Source organism: Rutilus rutilus (genome assembly GCF_951802725.1).
Source record: "Rutilus rutilus genome assembly, chromosome: 17".
Lineage (NCBI taxonomy): Eukaryota > Metazoa > Chordata > Actinopteri > Cypriniformes > Leuciscidae > Rutilus > Rutilus rutilus.
In genome coordinates this window covers 32,407,046-32,428,487 of record NC_140230.1, presented here as the reverse complement: position 1 = coordinate 32,428,487, position 21,442 = coordinate 32,407,046, and the positions used below count along the sequence as shown (strand labels likewise).

Here is a 21,442-nt window from a genome sequence, read left to right as displayed (position 1 = left end):
TTTACTGTCACATGCAGAGGAGCTTTAACAGGGAAATGGTGAGGGAATAATACATTACTATTATTAGAATACTGTTCCGTAATTAATGAATAACTACAGGAGCAAATGAGTAACACAATATTAACATTCTAATAACTACTATTAACTAACAAGAAACTCTGATTAACGAATTAGTAGTTAATAGCGCTCAGTTGAATGTGGTAGTTCACTATTGGCTAATCATTTTTTTTCCATACCATTCAGAGAACTACTAAGAACTACTATATTCAGGTTCATAATTAATGTGAATAATGCATTAATCCTAAAGTAAAGTGACTTACTTAATGACTCAAGTATTACCAAATCCTTCTGAAGGAATGACCTATTTGGATCATGTATTCTACAGTGAAAAGCATTATAACTCCTTATTATTGGCTGAAGTCAAGGAATTACTTTCCAAAACCTCAAAAGCTAATGACTTCAGTCATTACTGAGTTATCATGCTTTTCACTTTAGAATACTGATACAAAAATGAATTAGTGGTTCCTTCTGAAGGACGTAGTAAAACTTGAGTCATTACTATCCAATACATTACAAAAACTTTAAAAGCTACTATGATTTCAGACATTACTAGAGAATTATCATGTTTTTCACTTTGAATACTGATCCAAATTATAAGTAATTCATTCGGAAGGATTTGGTACTTGAGTCTTAATGTCGTTAACATTAACATTACAGTCGTAATGTTTTTAATGAATTGAGTGTTTATTGTGTAACTAAACACTACTGTATGTTTTGCCCTTCACAGTTTTTTACTTGCTGTTTTACTTTTAGATTACTGATGACTGATAGTGGGTGGCGATCATCTGGTGATAGGTTGTTTTTCGTCTGTCTGTTTGACTGTTTTCAAGACATTTGTTTTAAAGACTGCACTTGCAGTGGTAAGTCACACTAACGGTACTATTTTTTAAATAATATATCACATTTACCTAACAAGCATATTTCACCTCTTGATCTAGAAATTGTTATGTTTGACAGAATCAGGTGTATGCAAACACATAGAATTTAATTTATTGCTCATCAATTTTTGAGGTAATTATTGGTTATCATTGGCTATTACTGGCTCTTGATTGCTGTCAGGCTTCCTGGGTGGGATGAAGTAGGAGGCGAACTCGAAGATGAAGTATTCCAAGGTTTTAATTCTCAAATATAACAGATACACAAAAAACAGGGAGCGTGTGCTCAGAACAGGAACCTAACATTAAACATTGACCGACAAGTGATGAGTGAACAGAAGGAACTTAAATACACAGACAGATGAACACAAGACAGGTGATGCAGATGATGATGATGACGAACAGGCGGGTAATGAAGGGAGTGAGAACAGGTGTGGAAACAAGGAGGATTCTGGGAACTGTAGTGCAGACAGGACGATGACAGACGGTGAATGTGACATTACTCCCCCCTCCCGGTAGGCGCGTCCTCGCGCCGTAGAAAGACCAAAGGGGTGGGAGGGTGGGCGCCCTGGAGGCTGACGGGGAAGACAAGGCAAGGGAGACAAGGCAGGAAGCCTCCAGGGCGGAGCAGACTGTGGGTGTGGTCACGGTGGAGCAGGCTGTGGGCGTGGCCAGGACAGAGACGACCCCTCGGGCGGCCATGGCGGTGAGGACCCTTCGGGTGGCCACGGCGGAGAGGACCCTTCGGGTGGCCAGGGCGGTGATGTCCCCTCAGGCGACCACGGCAGTGAGGACCCTTCGGGTGGCCATGGCGGAGAAGACCCTTCGGGTGGCCATGGCGGAGAAGACCCTTCAGGTGGCCACGGCGGTGAAGACCCTTCAGGTGGCCACGGCGGTGAAGACCCTTCAGGTGGCCACGGCGGAGAAGACCCTTCAGGTGGCCACGGCGGAGAAGACCCTTCAGGTGGCCATGGCGGAGAAGACCCTTCAGGTGGCCACGGCGGTGAAGACCCTTCAGGTGGCCATGGTGGTGAAGACCCTTCAGGTGGCCATGGTGGTGAAGACCCTTCGGGTGGCCAGGGCGGAGAAGACCCTTCGGGTGGCCATGGCGGAGAAGACCCTTCAGGTGGCCACGGCGGTGAAGACCCTTCAGGTGGCCACGGCGGTGAAGACCCTTCAGGTGGCCACGGCGGAGAAGACCCTTCAGGTGGCCATGGCGGAGAAGACCCTTCAGGTGGCCACGGCGGTGAAGACCCTTCAGGTGGCCATGGTGGTGAAGACCCTTCAGGTGGCCATGGTGGTGAAGACCCTTCAGGTGGCCATGGTGGTGAAGACCCTTCAGGTGGCCATGGCGGAGCCCTATGGCCCCCCCCCAAAAAATACTTGGGAAAAGTCCCGGGTACTAGAGAGGGCTCGGTGCTGGGCAGATCCAGCGACGAGGGCTCGGTGCTGGGCAGATCCAGCGACGAGGGCTCGGTGCTGGGCAGATCCAGCGACGAGGGCTCGGTGCTGGGCAGATCCAGCGACGAGGGCTTTGTGCTGGGCAGATCCAGCGACGAGGGCTTTGTGCTGGGCAGATCCAGCGATGAGGGCTTTGTGCTGGGCAGATCCAGCGATGAGGGCTTTGTGCTGGGCAGATCCAGCGATGAGGGCTTTGTGCTGGGCAGATCCAGCGATGAGGGCTTTGTGCTGGGCAGATCCAGCGATGAGGGCTTTGAGCTGGGCAGGACCAGCGGCGAAGAGGGCTCTGAGCTGGGCAGGACCAGCGGCGAAGAGGGCTCTGAGCTGGGCGGAACCAGCGGCGAAGAGGGCTCTGAGCTGGGCGGAACCAGCGGCGAAGAGGGCTCTGAGCTGGGCGGAACCAGCGGCGAAGAGGGCTCTGAGCTGGGCGGAACCAGCGGCGAAGAGGGCTCTGAGCTGGGCGGAACCAGCTGCGAAGAGGGCTCTGAGCTGGGCGGAACCAGCGGCGAAGAGGGCTCTGAGCTGGGCGGGACCAGCGGCGAAGAGGGCTCTGAGCTGGGCGGGACCAGCGGCGAAGAGGGCTCTGAGCTGGGCGGGACCAGCGGCGAAGAGGGCTCTGAGCTGGGCGGGACCAGCGGCGAAGAGGGCTCTGAGCTGGGCGGGACCAGCGGCGAAGGGGGCTCTGAGCTGGGCGGGACCAGCGGCGAAGGGGGCTCTGAGCTGGGCGGGACCAGCGGCGAAGGGGGCTCTGAGCTGGGCGGGACCAGCGGCGAAGGGGGCTCTGAGCTGGGCGGGACCAGCGGCGAAGGGGGCTCTGAGCTGGGCAGGACCAGCGGCGAGGAAGGCTCGGAGCTGGGCGGAACCAGCGGCGAAGAGGGCTCTGAACTGGACGGAACCAGCGATGAAGAGGGCTCTGAGCTGGATGGGACCAGCGGCGAAGGAAGCTCTGAAAAAAGGTCAATTAAGTCCTTCTCGTCCGGACTCTGGCTGAGGACAGGAACAGGAGATACTGGGCGGAAAGTCTCTGGCTTGACGGGCACGACGCTGTCAGTCACAGGTGCAGCGGGCATAACGCTCACAGTCTCAGGGGCGGCGGGCATGACGCATACTGCCTTGGCTTCGGCAGATCTGGCGTGAAGTGCAGGCTCGGCTGGACTGGCGTGAAGTGCAGGCTCGGCTGGACTGGCGTGAAGTGCAGGTTCGGCTGGACTGGCGTGAAGTGCAGGCTCGGCTGGACTGGCGTGAAGTGCAGGCTCGGCTGGACAGACGTGAAGTGCAGGCTTGGTTGGGCTGATGAGAGGAGGGAGATCAGAGAAGTCATCCCTGGAGATAGGTTTGATTGTGCAGATATATCGCCCATATCCTCCCCTGTGACCTCCACGGATACCCCGGAACACAGCTTGGCGGGTTCCCACAAAGGCCTGCTTCCAGCTCTCCATCTTTTCTTTTTAAGGTCGGTCAATCTGTCAGGCTTCCTGGGTGGGATGAAGTAGGAGGCGAACTCGAAGATGAAGTATTCCAAGGTTTTAATTCTCAAATATAACAGATACACAAAAAACAGGGAGCGTGTGCTCAGAACAGGAACCTAACATTAAACATTGACCGACAAGTGATGAGTGAACAGAAGGAACTTAAATACACAGACAGATGAACACAAGACAGGTGATGCAGATGATGATGATGACGAACAGGCGGGTAATGAAGGGAGTGAGAACAGGTGTGGAAACAAGGAGGATTCTGGGAACTGTAGTGCAGACAGGACGATGACAGACGGTGAATGTGACAATTGCATACTGATCATTTAAAATTCTTTGAAATACCACACAATTGTTAATTGTTAATTGTTTTTTTAAGCCAACATAATTACAGTACCTTTAGTACTGTATTCTACTCTACTCTAAGTTACTAACTGATTTGAGGCTTGTCAGAGTGGATAAGGAAAGAAAAAAAACACACTGGTCAGAATTCAAGAACTAGAGGGACAACATTTCTTACATTTTTCCTGTGACTAGTGTTTGAAGTTTAACATTAACTTTAAGAAACTCTGATGACCAGAGGGGTTAAAAACTATAACGAGTCACTTTAGATTAAATGAATGTAGAGATGTCTAAAAGAGAGTTATTCATTTAAAGATAAATAATTAAATTTGAACATTTAAGAAAATAAATAAATCAGTGACACACACACACACACACACACACACATATCCTTTATATATCCTGTTTCTTTAAATAAAAAAATAAACACTATTGCATTGTGTCAGTTCACATGGTCTTTGATGTAGAATTAATAACAATGATGATACATTCCTCAGCATCAATACAATTAAATTACAATCAATTAAACAATGAATAAATCTGAATTTTTAATTGTTTCTCCAGATGGCTTTTTCAGCTACTACTTATGGTAAAGGAAACTTTGGAAAGGTGTATAAAGTTACCTTTGGAAATACCCGTGCAGCTCTTAAGAAAGTGCCCTGTACTGTCGTAACTAAAGAAGAAATTCAGAAAGAGAAAATTATATATCGGTGAGTATTTGTATACGATAAATTTTTATTTATTTTTAAATACTGATTTAAAATGAACTAATGCAACACAATTCTTGCACATTTTGTGCAACTTAACGGCATTAAATTCATCCAAATTTGTAAATTACACTTCATCCATTTATCCTGGATACTGCCTTTTATGATATATTTCATATTTTGCACAAGTGATCTTATTGTAGGTCATTGCGTCATTCCAATGTGGTGAAGCTCCTGGCAGATCCCTGGCTGGACTCGAATGGTATGTGGAATATTCCCTTGGAATTAATCTCTGGGAAAACTCTGGAAAAACTTATGTTCAGCTCACAGTCATACATGGAGGTAAAAGTACATTTTATTTATTTATTTGAATGTTTGTTTGTTTGTTTGTTTTGTAAAAAATTCAAAGATTCATTCATTTTTACCTGATAACAATATTTTCTTAAAGGTACACTATGTAACTTTTGGCCCTTTAGCAGTTTTTAAACATGCACTTTACAGAAGAACATTGTTTTGGTTGTGCTTCAGGTCTGTGTGACTGTGAATATGACCCTTCACGATAGATACTGCTTTACTGAGCTCTGTTAGGGGCTTTTCACATAGCGCTTTGAACCCGGGAAATTGCCGGCAAATTGCCAGAGCGCCTTCTGTGTGAACGCAAACACGACCCGGGATTGACGCCGGGATCGATGCCGGGTTGGGGACCTAGTAACATTGCCGTGTTCAGTCTCGGAACGCGCGCTGTGTGAACAAAAGCCGTAATAATGCTGTGTAGCGCGGGATCGTTCGCCAGCTGTGAAACGGTACGTAATGCGCAAGTTTATGATCGAATCAGAGTAAAAAATGCACAAGCATGGTTTCATCGCAGCTCATCAGCAAACTTAAGACGCTGCTGAGACATTACAAGTCACATCAATGTCACGTGTCTTTACGGGATTTTTACGGGTTGTGTGTGAACGCACTCTCTGATTCCGGAAAATCACTGGCAGTGTGAATGAGCCAAAATCAAACGAACCCGGTTCAAATCCCGGGTCACTTTATCCGTGTATTTTCCGGAATCTCTGTGTGAAAGGGGCTTTAGAGAGCTACAAATGACATTTAACGTCTTCAATAAAATAGTTTTAACCTTTCAAAGCCATCAAGTTCTCACCATGTCCGAAAAGCTAAGCCAATGTTGATTCTTGTTTTATTACGAGCTCTGTCGCATTCTCTTTTTTTTTTCAGCGGACTCTGTTGAGCGTAGTTCACGATTCCCCGGAGGTTAGAGATTTAGCGTGCTGCATGTTAGTGTTGTCAAAAATATAGATATTTTTGCTAGGTATCGATACTGAAATATCTAAAATGGCTCCAATACTCATTTTCCACAGTTTCAATTTGATTCTGTCCGACAGCAAGTTGATACACACCTTCCTCTCATTCACTCGTCTCATTCGCTCCGGTTGAACAAAGTTGGTGTTACAGGGCCTGAATTTCAGCCCAGGATAACAAATATTACACGTTATGTAACTCATTCCCGCAGCTTTCACCCTCATTTCTCTTGACTAAATAACTTTTGTAACTTTAATTGTAAGGATTATTCTTTAGCCTATTTAACTTGTTGTTTTTTTTCAAAGTTGGAAATCATGCTTCCTTTTAGCAACAAAATTACCCCATTGGAAAAACACAAATACATTGAGTGAGCAAACATTTAGGTGAGATAATTATAAAAATATATATTTATATATGAATCTGGTCATCATATATGATGGACAAAAACATATATAAAAAAAATATATATGGCAGGTTTTCCCTGTTAAAATGGTATCGAATATTGATATTTTTCAAGGTATCATATCCAAATTCTTCTTACTAGATAATAGGCTTACCATAGTGAATCAGGGTAAGACAGAAACACGTTTTGGAAGAATTATTGATAATGTATTGACTCATTATTTAAATTTAGCAAACAAAGTTACATAAAACTTAGCATAGTACTAAAACAATAACCATTAAATAATGCATCTCATCCAAAAGGTTCCAAAAGGTTTTTAATCGTGATGCAATATAAAAACCATTCTGAAATCACTAAAGAACATTATGTAAACATTTTTCCTTAGTGTAAAGAATATTTTAATAATCTGAGGAACCTTTTTCCACTATAAGAACCTTTTGTGCAATGAAAGGTTCCATGGATATTAAAGTTCTTCAAGTATTATATATATTAATTTATTTTCTTTCTCTACAGCTAACAAAGCCAGTCATAATCACCATTATTAATGGTATGTGTGAAGGCCTCGCTTACATGCACAGCAAGAGCATCGTCCACCAGGACCTCAAGCCTGACAACATCATGGTGAGATATGCTTTGTGTGTCGAGGGTTTTTCCCAAACAGTTGTCCTGTGGACAGACACGGTTAATGATGTTTTTCCCCCAATATGATTTTAATTAAATTAAAAATATTTTGAGGAATTTTTCTCTAGAAATTTATCTTTCTAAAAAAGTTGATTTCAATCTGCTCTCCTAAATGCACTGAAAAAATGATTCGTTGAATTTACTCAATTTTTTTACGGTAAGTGGTTGCACACTTTAAACAAGATTTTAGCTACATTTAAACAAATGCATTAAGTTGAACTAAAATTTATTAAGTTCAACTTAATACATCTGTTTAAATGTAGCTAAAATCAATTGTGTGCAACCACTTACCATACATTTTTTTATTAAATTCAACAAAAAAAAAAAAAATCATTCTGAAGATTGTACTGTATCTCATTATGGAAAGTTATGAATGAACTTCAATGGTTTTTCAGTGCATTTTACTAGTCATGAGTGACTCATAAACTAAAAATCCCAAAACAGTATACGATAGTACATCTCAGTAGTGTGTCTCATTCACAGGTGGAACACAGCACTTATCGGGCTGTCATAATTGACTTAGGACTCGCCAGATTTCAGAAGAACGGCTTTTGCTTTGGCGCAGAAGGAGGCAATTGGTGTTACTCCGCTCCCGAGATTTTCCTAGGAAAATACAGAGACCAGTACTCTGATGTGTGGGCGATGGGGAAAATCCTAGCAGAGCTCCTGATCGTGCCCAGAGCGAGACTCCCTCCCAACATCACCTCTGTTCAAGTGATTGCAGCCATGAACATGAATCCATATGGTCTCCCGGTCTCTAGAATGGTGAACAGACTTGTTTTATTCAGACCTACAATGGCGCAGATCTTAGGGCAGATTGTTCTGGCGGGGAGAATGTGGATTTTGTTACTAGCTTTTTAGGGAATGGAGGAATAGCTTTTTAAAAGATTCTCACGAAGCTTGGATTGGCGATGAGTTTATTACTATTCTAAATTTAGAAAACAAACTCCTTACATTTCACTCAATTCAGTCAAATCGAATTATTAATCAGCCAATATATTTAAACGAACAACACAACTGTTTGCCACTGTAAATGATCATAACATTTCAAATGAAGCCTGTTTTTATTCCATTAAACAGACACTGATCATAATCAAACTATATATATATATATAGAACAGAATATATATATTTTACTGAATTGAGTGAAATGTAAGGAGTTTGTTTTCTGAATGAATAAAAAGATTGAGAATGTGAAAAGGGGGATCGTAACACATACTATAGGTGTTTCACTTTCAGAAACTATTCTGGGAAGTAAATGTTACTGCTCAGAAGTTGCTCTTTCATGCCTCAGAAGACTTAATGGAGATCTCATGTGTGTTTCAGATGTTTCTTTTAAAACAAAGTGGCAGTTTCTTTCAGTTTCAGTTCAACCACTAGAGGGTGTGTTTGGTCACAGATAATGTTCATCCAAGTTTCAGCTGCAGGAAGTTGGTTTAATAATAGATATTGACAAAGAAGAAAAAAATAACTAAGTGGTTAAAAATATGGTTTTCCCCAAGGCACCTTCTGGGTGTGTAATTCTCTTGAACGTTTGGGGGAAACTTGTCATTCTTCTGTACATTCTTGCATGTTTCCTGTGTCTCCCAACCTGTTTGATAACATTTCCCAGAAGTCAAAGCAGGGGCTTAAACCTGCTTTCCAGTAGGAAAACTTACAGCATACTTTTCATGACATAGCGATGAGAGTGTAATTAAAAAGTTATTACACATTAGAACAAAAAAACAGAAAAAAAACAGAATGAATGGACAAAAAGCTATTACATATTAGAATATATATATATATATATATATATTTCCTTCTTTCTTGCTTACAGAATGAATGGATATATGAATGGATGGATGGACTTGTCTTTAATTGTTCCAAAAAGCATCTTGCATTTCTTATAAAAATACTTCAAGTTCATTTTATATGCTTAAGTAAAGTTAAAGTAGGCCTACTAATATCAATTTACTAGAAGTATACTTGTAAGTGAACTGTTTCAATACTACTTGGGACCAAACTGGCCCAATTATAGTGTGTAAAAGTATACTTTAAGTGTAACAGTAAACTTTGAGTAGCCATACACAACTAGTTTATATCTTCGTTTTTTGCGTTACATTAAATTTATTAACACTAATTAATTGTAGTAAATTTTAAGTAGGCCTACAATTGATGATCTAGAGGATATTCATGTCAGTGAAATTTATGGACAAAATCATATGCAGTGATCTACGCTGTCGCTAAGTATTATCTGCTGAATTAGCAGTGCGCGTTATTTGCAGTTCGTTTTTCCAACCGCCAGAGGGAGTGTGTGAACGCTTACTTGTACAACAGCAGAACTTCTATCAGTTAAAGGTGCATTGCTGTGAACGAAAATGTGTTTGCAAATTTAAAGTAAATCATATCATTTGATTTTATATTGATTGACACATTCTTATACGTGTGAATAGTTGATGATCATTTCACTTAGATAAAAGTGATCACATTTAACAAAACAAATTGTCTACGAAAAAATAAAGCCACCCTCCAACCTTACACCTTGCCAGTGTGACAAAAATAATTTCTTTGTACACTAGTCAAACGTTTGGACGCACTTGACAATTTATGTTTCTTGCAATCTTACAAACATTTTCATAAAGGCTGCTTAAACGTATGAGATTAGTTTTAAAACACAGAATATAATAATGACTTAATAATACAAAATAATAATATGTCTTAATTCAACCTTAACTTTTTTTTTTAAAGAATGGACCATAAGCATTTATTGTATTGCAGCGGGCTGTGGTTTCCATCACCTGAGGGTGTGAGCATCATGTGACAGTGAGAATCTGAATCATCACTGGGGTGTGTCAGTGGTGAAGCACCTCTAATGATTGGCTCACAGAGGAGAAAGAGTGCCAGAGAGATACATTACCTCATAGCAGAGGAAAAAGAGATGAGCTCATACTCACCTGACTCAAATTCCCAGCTCAGAGAAGCATTTACACTCAATGTAAAGACCCGAGTGTTTATGTGAGAGAGAGAGGGGGAAGGGTCAGTCATAGTGTTCAATAGCAGGAAGACCTGAGTGCCTACTAATATCTCCTGAAATATAAATGATAAACTAAGGAATTGCAAAATAGAAAATAAAAAGGCATAAATGGAGTTAGAATCTCTTAGAACAAATATTTTATAATTATTATATACTATTATTCATTGTTATTTATTATTATTTACAAATATATAAACACAAATCGCATAATCCATATAAAGTGTGACTGGTATTGAATTTATATAATGTAATATCAGTTTTAGACCAGATACTGAAATTCTTATTCCACATGCTTGCATTATTACTTTTTAATATTCTCAACAACAAAAAAAATCATAATGCAAGCAGAATTTCAGCATCTGCTCTAAACTGATAATATCATATAATATAATAAGAAATCATAATTACTTGACAAAACATAATTTTTTTTTATTATTACAATTACAATTTTGTCAAGTAATTCAAGAAAAAATAATTTCAATATATTCTATTATGTATTAGTCAAGTTTGAGGTATTAATGCTGACTGATTCATTTCATTGTTATATGACACCACATTACGGCATGGCATGCGTACTGACAAATGCTCTGCTGGATGATGTCATATTAGGTCATCATTTACAGTATGTGGGTGTAGTAACAATATGAGTACATGCAAACATATTGCTTCTGCGAGGAGAGAGAATCTTCAGCACAGACTTCAAAAGACGTTTCCGATGAGTAGACATGCAGGTTCTGAGTTGAAAGACAAAAGGGGGACTTTCTAAACAAAAGACCCAGGCCCACAGACAGGCTGGGCCGGCCAGGAAACATGATCTGTTATCCATAGTTGATATTGATTTAGGCCTTGGGCTCCCAGTAGACACCATTAATGGAGGCAAATGACCTTTTGGACATACTGACTGTCACTAAGGCGCTGGCTCTGATCCAGAATGTGTGAGAAAGACCCGTCCTGTACATCTCATATTAGTGTTGCCATCTGATCGACTGATGCTGCAATGATCTCCTTAGAAACTCCGCGTGCCAAACTGTTTGACTGGCCAATTAAAGACACTAAAACTGTAGATGCAAAGGATCAGAGAGCTGATCGCCTCTATATCTGCGATGAGAAGAATTTCTTAAGCATCTTTAGTCGAGTATATGCTTGCCTTTGATGGTAAAGAAATATGACATTCTGTGATGTTGTACAGTCAATATGCATGTAAATCAAACCAGCTGCAAGATTTTGCAAACTACACTACAGTCTCATGTTGTCACTATAACCAATTTTTTTTTTTTCACAGCTGATGCATTGCATACATTTATAAGTCTAAAACTGCATATCATCCACACACACACACACACATGCAATTTTACAGCATGTGTTAATTATAACTTCTGTTGACCAAAATTTGCATTAGTGTTTGAACTGTTACCTAACCCTAGCTTGCCTATAAATCATATTTAATAGGTTTGAATGTGACAACTTACCATGCCCTACTTCAAGGTCAACACATGTTAAATTAATTAAATACTTTTTTTTCTTTTGTATTCACATGCATTTTTCAAAACTATATATTTTTTGGTGTTGAATTTTTATGTCCAAAAGCTTTTTCGTTGTATAAATATGTGTAAATACAGATTAGAAACTGATTTTCAAAAATAAACCCACCCTGAAAATATTCACTGGGGGTAAAAAGTGTGACAAGGAGTGTTATTACTTTGCTTAATATTAACATCATGTTTTTTGTTCGTTTTTTGTATCAGTTCTACAATTCAAGCAACATTGTGTTTGTATTATTATTATTATTATTATAGCTGCTGCTGTTGTGGCTGTTGTTGTTGTTCCAGATTTCATCTTTGCCGCCAGGCGTGGCATCATGAGGACAGTGGCGTCTGAAGTGGAAACACGAACGCTCTTTGTTCAAGGTTTGCCTGAGATGTTGCTAGACACGTGCTCTCTCTCTCTCTCTCTCTCTCTACCATAAATGTGCAGTGCAGATCCTGCAACGTCTGTGTGATAACTCCCCATGTCTCTTCTTCTTCTCGCCTGCCGTGTGCTCTTCCTCTCAGTGTAACAGCACTCCATGCGCAACGGTAGTCCAAACAACAACTCAGTGACCCGCTGCAACCAACGGCAAACAGGGTGGGCGGACCCCCGAATTATGTCAGTTTAACTCTTTCATTCTGGGGAAATACTGGGGACATATGTTTCAGTTCCTCCGCTTAAAAAACACGAATATTCTCCGGAAAATTTCGGTCACGATATGACTCTTCATTGATCAAGCATCATAACAGAACTGATGTTGTTGAAAATGTAGAAAGCAGCTGCACGGTGTTGTTTTCAGGCGCACATGTGTTATCATTCTGGCACGCCTCTCTGCACAACAGAATACGATGAACTATGATGTTGAAGCCAATATGTACGCATAAAATTATGTTTTGGATTATTCATTAGGAGTGAGTTGTGGGTTGCTACAAAGGAGTCTGAAATGCAACGGGATGGATGGATGGGTGGATGGATAGATGGATGGATGGTGACTGTCTCAGCGAGGCAGGGCATGGCAAGCTGTTTGAACATTTATTCTTATATTTCTCAAACTGCATCAAAATGCACTGTAAATACTAACACGATATTATAAAATTGTAGATAAATTAATTTAAAAATAGCAAACTATTTTCATAGTAGGCTACAAGCATAGTCTTCTATGTGTAATGCTGCAGTACTGCACTGTGTTCACATTAATATTTTTATGAATGATGGTGACTTACTTGCGGGTGATAACACACTTGTTGAGCTTTCATAATAATTAAATTACATCATGCAAATAAATGAAACAAATGGCTTAAAAAAAAGTGGACAAATAGTGCTAACAATAAACGAAAATAGTAAAATAATAATACAAAATATTAAAATATGTACAATATATATTGTTTTATTGTTTTTCCAGACAATATTTTGTGTTTAAGTAATGATAAACAAATTTGTTTCTGTATTAATTCTACTTTTATTAATAAATAAATAAATGCAGCCTCTGTATGATAGATGTATCCCTTTTTTTAATTCAAAATATTCCCAAATTTGTTATTTGTATCATGAACTATATGATATATTGCGATTATCAAATATGAGGAAGCGAGTGTTTTTTGAAACACCTTTATAATGATCATGTTAGTTGACCTATAAGGTGTGATGGGCGCCGGCCCTACAAAACAATCACAATATGTATATATTTGATGCATCTTATGTTTTTGTTGTTGATTTTTGTAATGTAATGTAATGTTTTTTTTTTGTTTTTTTTTTTGCTTATTAAAAAAGTGGAACAAAAACAGTTATTACAATTTTAGTTTATTGTTACTTAAACATAAAAATAAAACAGTATCGTAAAATAAAATGAAATATCGCTCAGTGTCATGAAATCGATTGATTGTAGGGAATACATGCTGCAACGGCTTGCCATAGGCGGGGACTGAGCGAACCAGACGGGGTGGAGCATCAGTTAGCCTGGCCCTTCTCGGCGCAGACATCCTTGTGTCCCGTTCGCCTTCTGCGTATCGGAACCGGAGAGGGGGCTGGTCTGTGGGAGGGACTAGCGCAAAGGGGGGACTTGGACCAGGAGGGGGCGGGGTGGCGGCGAGGGTGCTGTTTCTCCAGTCTCTTACCAGTGTCTTTGTCTCACACTCTTTTGTTAGCCATGCCTAGCTTGCTGGTTCTAGCAGGGATCATGGAGAAAAATGGGGGCTACGGCGGGGATTTAGCCGGCTCCGGGTTCGGTAGCGAGGGTCTCCTAGTGCCGCCCGAGGAGGAGGAGGATGATTCCCGTGCCCTTAGAGTTGCGCTGGGCCAACTGTCGCTGCTGGGTCTTGGAGAGGGCGAGGACGGGGCTCCTGCGGGTGGTGGTGGTGGAGGAGTTCAAGACAGGAGTAACAATAACCACCACAATCACATCCCATCTGAATCAGGGATGTTACAAGGGAAGAACAAGTTGTGCGCCCTGTACGAGACCTCGCCGACCGAAACCAAAGGACGGGGCTGCAACATAACGGAGTGCGTCCCCGTGCCAAGCTCCGAACATGTGGCCGAAATAGTGGGGAGGCAAGGTAAATACAACGATGCGCACTTTCGCATGCTTTCAAACTCGTTCTCCAGGGTGTGCGGTTTAAACTAAGTGTGGAGCTGTCTTAACAAAGAAAAAGGGAGTGGTAATGTTTTTTAACGTGTCTGTTTTTGCCGAGCTGTGCTACTATTTCAGCGCGTAGATGCCATATACATGGGCATTTCCTCTTAGCTTTAAGCAAAGTTACCAGCGGGTACGAGAACAAAGGCGTTATTCCACATCCACGCCTTCAATGTCAGCACGCTGCTTTCCCTTTGTCGTCTGAGGGCGCGTAATTCTGTTTTTTTGAAACAGAAAATGGAACGCGTGTGCGCTCGCTGGATACAATGTAACAGTCAACGGTCTTTGTTGACTGGATACATTGTGTCATTCGCTCCTTCGCGCGCCTCTGTAGTTCCTGCGGGCTTTCATATGCAGCAGCAGCAGCACCACCACCACGTTGTTTATGTTAGGCTCCCTCAGACAAAGAGGACTTGTCGGGTAACTTAAGTCCACCGCTTATCTCCATAATATCGCGAAGCTCATGAAAGTGGGTCTCGCGAGCAACTAAAAGTGCTGAAATTCTGACAGCGTTGTCAGACAAAGAAGTGAAAGTCCTTGTGTGTTTTGAGGGCAAAGCTCGCGCGGGGGGGAAATGGGAAAATACAAACATGACTTGGCGGAAAAGTTATATTATGAATGTGTGATGATATTTGGAATAAGTTGAGGAGGCAATCTCGTGTAGTTGACCCTGTTGTCCCATTGTGATTGACAAGTCACTTCATGATACGTTGAAAGCACAGTATACAGTATTCCAGAAAGCCATGTTGCATTTGGTCCTGTAGAGACAGACTATAAAGACTGTGTTAGAGTCACGCCCCGTCTACCAGTACAACAGCCCTGCTCTCAAAGCATGGGGTTAGGAAGCCTCTGGAGCACACTGTCCATTCATTAAAAGTGTAATATCTTACCCAGATGAAATATGCACTAATAAACGTCCCCCTGCATATAACGACTTTGTCTAGTAAAGTGGCCTGCGTGTTTCAGAAGTGAACGCTTGAATCCAACTTGGGATGCAGTGAGCGCGTGGATTGGAAGTTGCTGATTAAGAGGATTTGAAATGGGGTCTTTACCTCATTAGTTACTGATATAACGGCCACATCCTGAGCTGAATAACTAGACATTTGTTTGGCCTTTATTAGGTTAATTTAATTGCATTTTTTTCTATGAATAGATTTGGCCTGATAATAACAAGCGAGAGTGATGGTGAAAAAAGCAGCACTTATGTATCCTTGTTATCGCCATTAGTTGGGAATTTGAGCTGTGAGGTTCCAGTGCTTTGTTCACCTGCAGTGGCTGCCATGCCTGTTAGGAGATGTGCTCCTGCAGCGAGGGGGACGATTCAGCGGCGGGAGGGAATCTGTGCTCCCCGCTGTCAGTGCTAGACAGTCCATCCAGGTTATTTTTTTAGCTTCTGCTCTACACAATGAGGCATGAAACCAGTGTGTAGAGATCTATCCACTGAACAGGCCCCTGGGCGGAGAAAGCCACCCCACTCTTGATAAGACACCACTGAGGTGCTAATAAATACTCTGGTGCTGTACACGAGGCAAGATGCTGTGGAGCACCACACCTTGTTATGAATTCATATCTTAACAATAACTTTATGGGGTATTTAGCTAGCTTGCTTGCAATGCAAAAGAGAATAGTTGGGGAATTTACATCTGAAAACACATTTTACACATTTGTTTCAGTGCTGAATATCACAGTACCTGTGACTGTCTGTAAGCACATGGCACTCTTGCAGAGGAGACGTCATTCAGACAACAGTGATTTTTAAGAGCTATTGTAATCACAGGTTTGTTTTTTGAATTCTATTAGGATACGTCAAACGCTGACTGGAATCTTTTTCCTAATATGCTAAATGGGATTTATTATGGTAAATACTTAAGATAATTTTAAGCCAACACATTTCTTTCTATATTATGAATAAACAGCAAGAATATTACTGAGACAGTGTAATGCAGCAAAAAACAAAGCCATCGTTTTAATCGATTTGTACGTTTACCACAACAGAGAAGAGTGAACAGCCATTTCTAAATTCACTTTGGGCCTCATTCATTAAACACGAGCAGAAGAAATTTCAGTGCACATTGTATAATCAATAGTTTTACGAACCGAAACGACAAAGAAAGAAAGATTGACACAGATTTTATTCTGTTTATGAATAAGGTTCAGTGGGTTTAATCAAATACAACAAATTGCAAGACAATATTAATTTTTGTTATCAAAAATTGTACAAAAATAAGTCAATGCTAATTTTTATTACAGAATAATTTAATTTTAATATGTTGTTTAGAAAAAAATAAAAGCCAATATAATACTATATAAAAAAAAAAAAAAAAGTGTGTTTGTATATTTGGTATAATGGTTACAATAGAAAAAGCAAGGGCAGGCCCAGACTGAACTGCTGACTTTTGCAATGAATCTGCAGAATTTTGTATGTTCGAGCATGGTAAAATGATAAAACATGGAGTCAATGATAAATTGTGTTAAACCGACTAACTATACCTTTAATGAGAACTGAAACCACAATCAAATTATCCAAAATGTTTAAATAAATTGCACTTAAGAGATGGAGAACATGAAGAACTTTGTGAATGAGTTCCGCTGCAGATTCGGAGCATGTGTGACCTTTTGACCTGGAAACCAACAAGCAAAATAAGTGTTAATTGACAGAAATGAATAGTACCACTACTATAATATTCCTTCTCCACTCAACAGGTTGCAAAATCAAAGCTTTGCGTGCAAAGACGAACACCTACATCAAGACCCCCGTCAGAGGCGAAGAACCAGTCTTCCTCATCACCGGCCGCAAAGAGGACGTGGCCCTGGCCAGACGTGAAATCATCTCTGCTGCCGAGCACTTCTCCATGCTGCGGGCCTCCAGGAACAAGCTGGGCGTCTCGTTCAGCGGCTCGCCACCTGCACCGCTCCCCGGCCAGACCACCATACAGGTGCGGGTGCCCTACCGCGTCGTGGGTCTGGTGGTCGGACCCAAAGGCTCGACTATAAAACGCATCCAGCAGCAAACGTGCACTTATATCGTAACTCCGAGCCGCGACCGCGACCCCGTCTTCGAGATCACCGGCTCCCCTGGGAACGCCGAACGGGCTCGGGAGGAAATCGAGGCGCACATTGCTTTCCGCACGGGTGGCCTGCACGACCACAACAATGAGAACGACTGCTTGGGCCCTGACAGTGGCAACGGGGGTCTGGAGAGCCGCCTGCAGCAGGTGTGGGGGCTCCAGGGGGCCCCGCGCAAACCGCTTGCCAGCAGCTACCGCCAGAATTTCTCAGACACCATGGTCGGAAGTAGCGGAGGAGGAGGAGGAGGGGGAGGGATTTACAGTAAAGGTGACTTTACCAACCACGGCAACGGGGACAAGCCGTGCTCTTACTTCGGCTCGGAGGGCACTCAAAGCTGGGGCGATCCCGACTATCCCAAACAGGTGGCCTACTATGCCCAGCAGCGCTCCAAAAGCTTTGGAGGCCTGCCTCTCCCTCTGACCAGACTGTCGCCGGGACTGCCCGAACCGTGCGGCACCAACAACTCCAACGCCGTGGGGTCTCCTCACGCCCAGGCCCGCCGTGCCCACAGCGAGCCCACCGCCACCACGGTCACGTTCAGCGGACGTCTCCCCGTGCCGGATTCACCGCCTGCCGTGGCTCGGGACTGCATGACCTGCTTTGAGAGCAAAGTGACGGCCGCTCTGGTCCCGTGCGGTCATAACCTCTTCTGCATGGAGTGCGCCATCCGAATTTGTGAGCTAAACCATCCAGAGTGCCCTGTCTGCCACACCCTGGTCACACAGGCTATCCGAATATTCTCTTAAAGAGTTGTCTTTTCGTTTTTTTTGTGCTTTGTTTTTACTCTGTAGTATCAGTTTACTTTTAATCTTTTTTTATTTGGCCAGTATTCACTTTTTTATTTTTCAGAAAACACAAAACCAAAACAAGCAGATATTTTAGAACACACTGCTTGCTTTACTAAAAAAAGAGGAAGAAGTATTTTCAGATTTTTCTTTTATATGTACACATATATACATATATATTTTATAAAAGTTTTTTTAAAAATGGAAAGAACGTAGTTCTTAGCATGTTCATTTTTGTTTTTCTTTCTTTTCTTTTCTTTTTTTACTGGTGCTGTTTTTTTCCACATGCTGTGTGGACAGTAACAGGAGAAATAATGTGAACATTTTACACTTTTCCTTTGCTGGGGAGGTATGAAAACAAAATATCATTACAAGTTTATTTCCTAAGATTGGAGTATAGTTTTTCATCCCAGCATCTTCTGCAAATGAGCTAGTATTCTTTTTTTAAGGTAAACTAGAATCTTAAATCTTTGCACCTTAAAATTGATGTAAAGTGATTGTCAAAAACATTACATTGCTAGATGTCTATGCGAAATAGATGGTATAGAAATGGCCAATATGGGCTGATATATATACGACCTGATGTCGGTGTGGCTTTAAATTTGGATCATGTTCTAAACGACATAATTACACAATTAGTATCTGCTTTGCTAATCAATATTTGAACGGGTAATTGACGAGTAAAACAGGGAGTTTCTCTTTTTTGGTTTTGTTTTGTTTTTCTGCACCAGTCAGCCTATTATGTGATGCATCTAAAAAGGTCTTATTAGGTACAATACAAGAAAAGAAAAAAAACTGTTTGTTTTGTTCAAAAGGTCTTTTCCAGGTTCCTTTTACTAACGGTTTTTATTCTCATTTCTGCACTCAGTATGTTTATGATTTTTTTTTCCTTCAATTTCCACACATTTATTTGGTAAAACACTGATTACAAGCATAGTGCATGAGATGAAGTACAAAAAAAAAAAAAAGCTGAGGGGGCGATTGAGGGGAGGGGGTTTGTAATCTGATCCTGAATAGACCAAATAGACAAAAGCAAGCAAGACTTCGAGCCTACAGTACAATGTAAATCACCCACTCACGAGGTCCTGCATTTGAGTTGCAAAGCGTCCTGACTGTCTGTCTGTACTGAGGCAGGTGTTGCATATCGTACTTAAGATTAAGTTTTTTTTTTTTCTCTCTAAAAGGTCGGGCTGTCAGGGGGGGGGGGATTCTACTCTAATTCTACTCACTGCTCCGTGCATCATACGCTGTAAAGACTACAGAGCTCCTCCCAGAGAGTATATTGTTTTGTCGCAGTGGTGGTACAATCCCCGGAGCGCCCCGACATGGCCTGCCCTAGGAGGAGCTGATAATTAGCCATACATCAGAGTCCAGGTGCAAAGCAACTGCTGTAGGAAGGAGGGGTGGCGTACAGTGGCGTGAATGAGGATGGACGGGACGCCACGCAGGGGGCTAAACTAGGTGCAGCTGGGGCCCCTCCTGTCGATCGCTCTCTCTCTCTCGCTCTCCCCATTCTGGTATTCCCAATGGGGAGAAAGGGGGCCTCTTTTGTCCTGCCATGGGGTGAAAAAAAAATTCAAGAGCAGATTTTTTTTCAAAGAGAAATCCTGGCGTTCTGGGTAGAGAGTGACGAGATAGACCCGAAGCATTTTTAATTCAACTTACCGAACGAATTCCTCGTTCAATGTGCACGAGAGGCAGGCCGTCGAAGTTTCCATGGAGTCTTCCTTCATGTGCGGGACATCCTGCCGTGACCCCCTCGAGACAGCCCTGCCAGTGCACGGTCACAAGCAGCCAATCGCAGAGCAACCTTGAACTCCACAATGAAATCAGACAATTGTAATTGACAAGAAAGTAGGGGGGGGGGGAAACGCCCAATTTGGTGGCCGCTCATGCTGAATCAAATTACACACACACACTGCCTGTCTCATTGCAGGCTAGGGGATTTTGGAATAGGGGATTAGAGCATTCGGAGGTTGGGAAACTGTCTTTTTTTTCCTCTCGCTAGAAGGCCACTACAAAAGAATGGAGCCACTGAAAATGTACTCTGTCTGAAATGGGTCAGTTTTCCCCCATCAAGCCTCTCTGCGCCACTGCCACATGTGCACGGTGTTAGAAGATATGCTAGGGTAAGCTTGTGATTGTATTTAACTTACTATAACGATTTACCTTTGAGCCATTAGCATCTTAAATATTAGTTCGGAAAAACTTTTGACGCTCAGTTTTGACTGTTACAGTAGTTTTTTTGCCTCGTCTGACTTTGTGTATTACGGCCGCATTAGCGCCTGACAGTGTTTTTGTTTTGCTCTTTTGTTTACGAGAACAAGTACTTTCTATAAGTGTCAATGTAATAAGGTACTTTCTTTAATCGAAATATATTTCAAGTCCCTTTAAGTAACTCTCAGATTTGAGAAACGAAACTGAAAAGGCTTAAAAAAAAAATGAAAGCTCTTAAAAGCACCTTATTTTTAAGAACGCAAACAGCATTTGCAATCGAAAAGCTAGTGCATTTCTCAAATGGCAAATATTACCGTTATTATTGCACTTAGGTTATATTTTGGGTTAGTTGGTTGTATTTGCACGGATAGCGCATTTTGAACAAGTCACTTAGCGTTATTTCGAAATGTCGCAGTCTTAATTTCCTTTAAATAAAAGGACACCAATATGACGGTAGTGAATAGAGGTTTTTCTTAGCTTTTTTTTTTTCTTTCTTCTGGTTCTTCAAATCCCCAGCACTGATCAGGGACAGACGCTCATCCATTGAAGGAATGTATGATTGTGCATTTCGGTCATTTATATATATATATATATAAAAACCAAAAGCATTTTGAAAAAGGAATTGATTATGCAAACCGTAATAGCTCGAATTTCAGAATCTGATTCAGAACATTTGTCTGGCTATAAACCACATTTTGTTCTCCTGCCTCTTTTAAGGTCACCGGGTCAGTGGACGCAGGAAACAGCAATAACTATCTTAATACTTAATAAAACAAGATATCAGTTCATCTTTATCTAAAAATGCACTGTTACAGAAATGCTTTGCAGTGGTTGATAACCCTAAGAATTGTTTAAAGCCATGCACGTTGTATTTACACAATTAAAGCCCT

General features: G+C 41.6%; 1 protein-coding gene across 1 annotated transcript; it reads left to right on the top strand.

The window, feature by feature from the left end:
* The first annotated feature begins 13,919 nt into the window (after window positions 1–13,919).
* mex3a (mex-3 RNA binding family member A) lies at window positions 13,920–19,114 on the top strand. Its single transcript, XM_084435377.1, has 2 exons — window positions 13,920–14,404; window positions 17,185–19,114. The coding sequence occupies exons 1-2, from the start codon at window positions 13,999–14,001 to the stop codon at window positions 18,294–18,296; spliced, it is 1,518 nt and encodes a 505-aa protein (XP_084291503.1). The 5' UTR covers window positions 13,920–13,998; the 3' UTR covers window positions 18,297–19,114.
* Window positions 19,115–21,442: the final 2,328 nt, after the last annotated feature.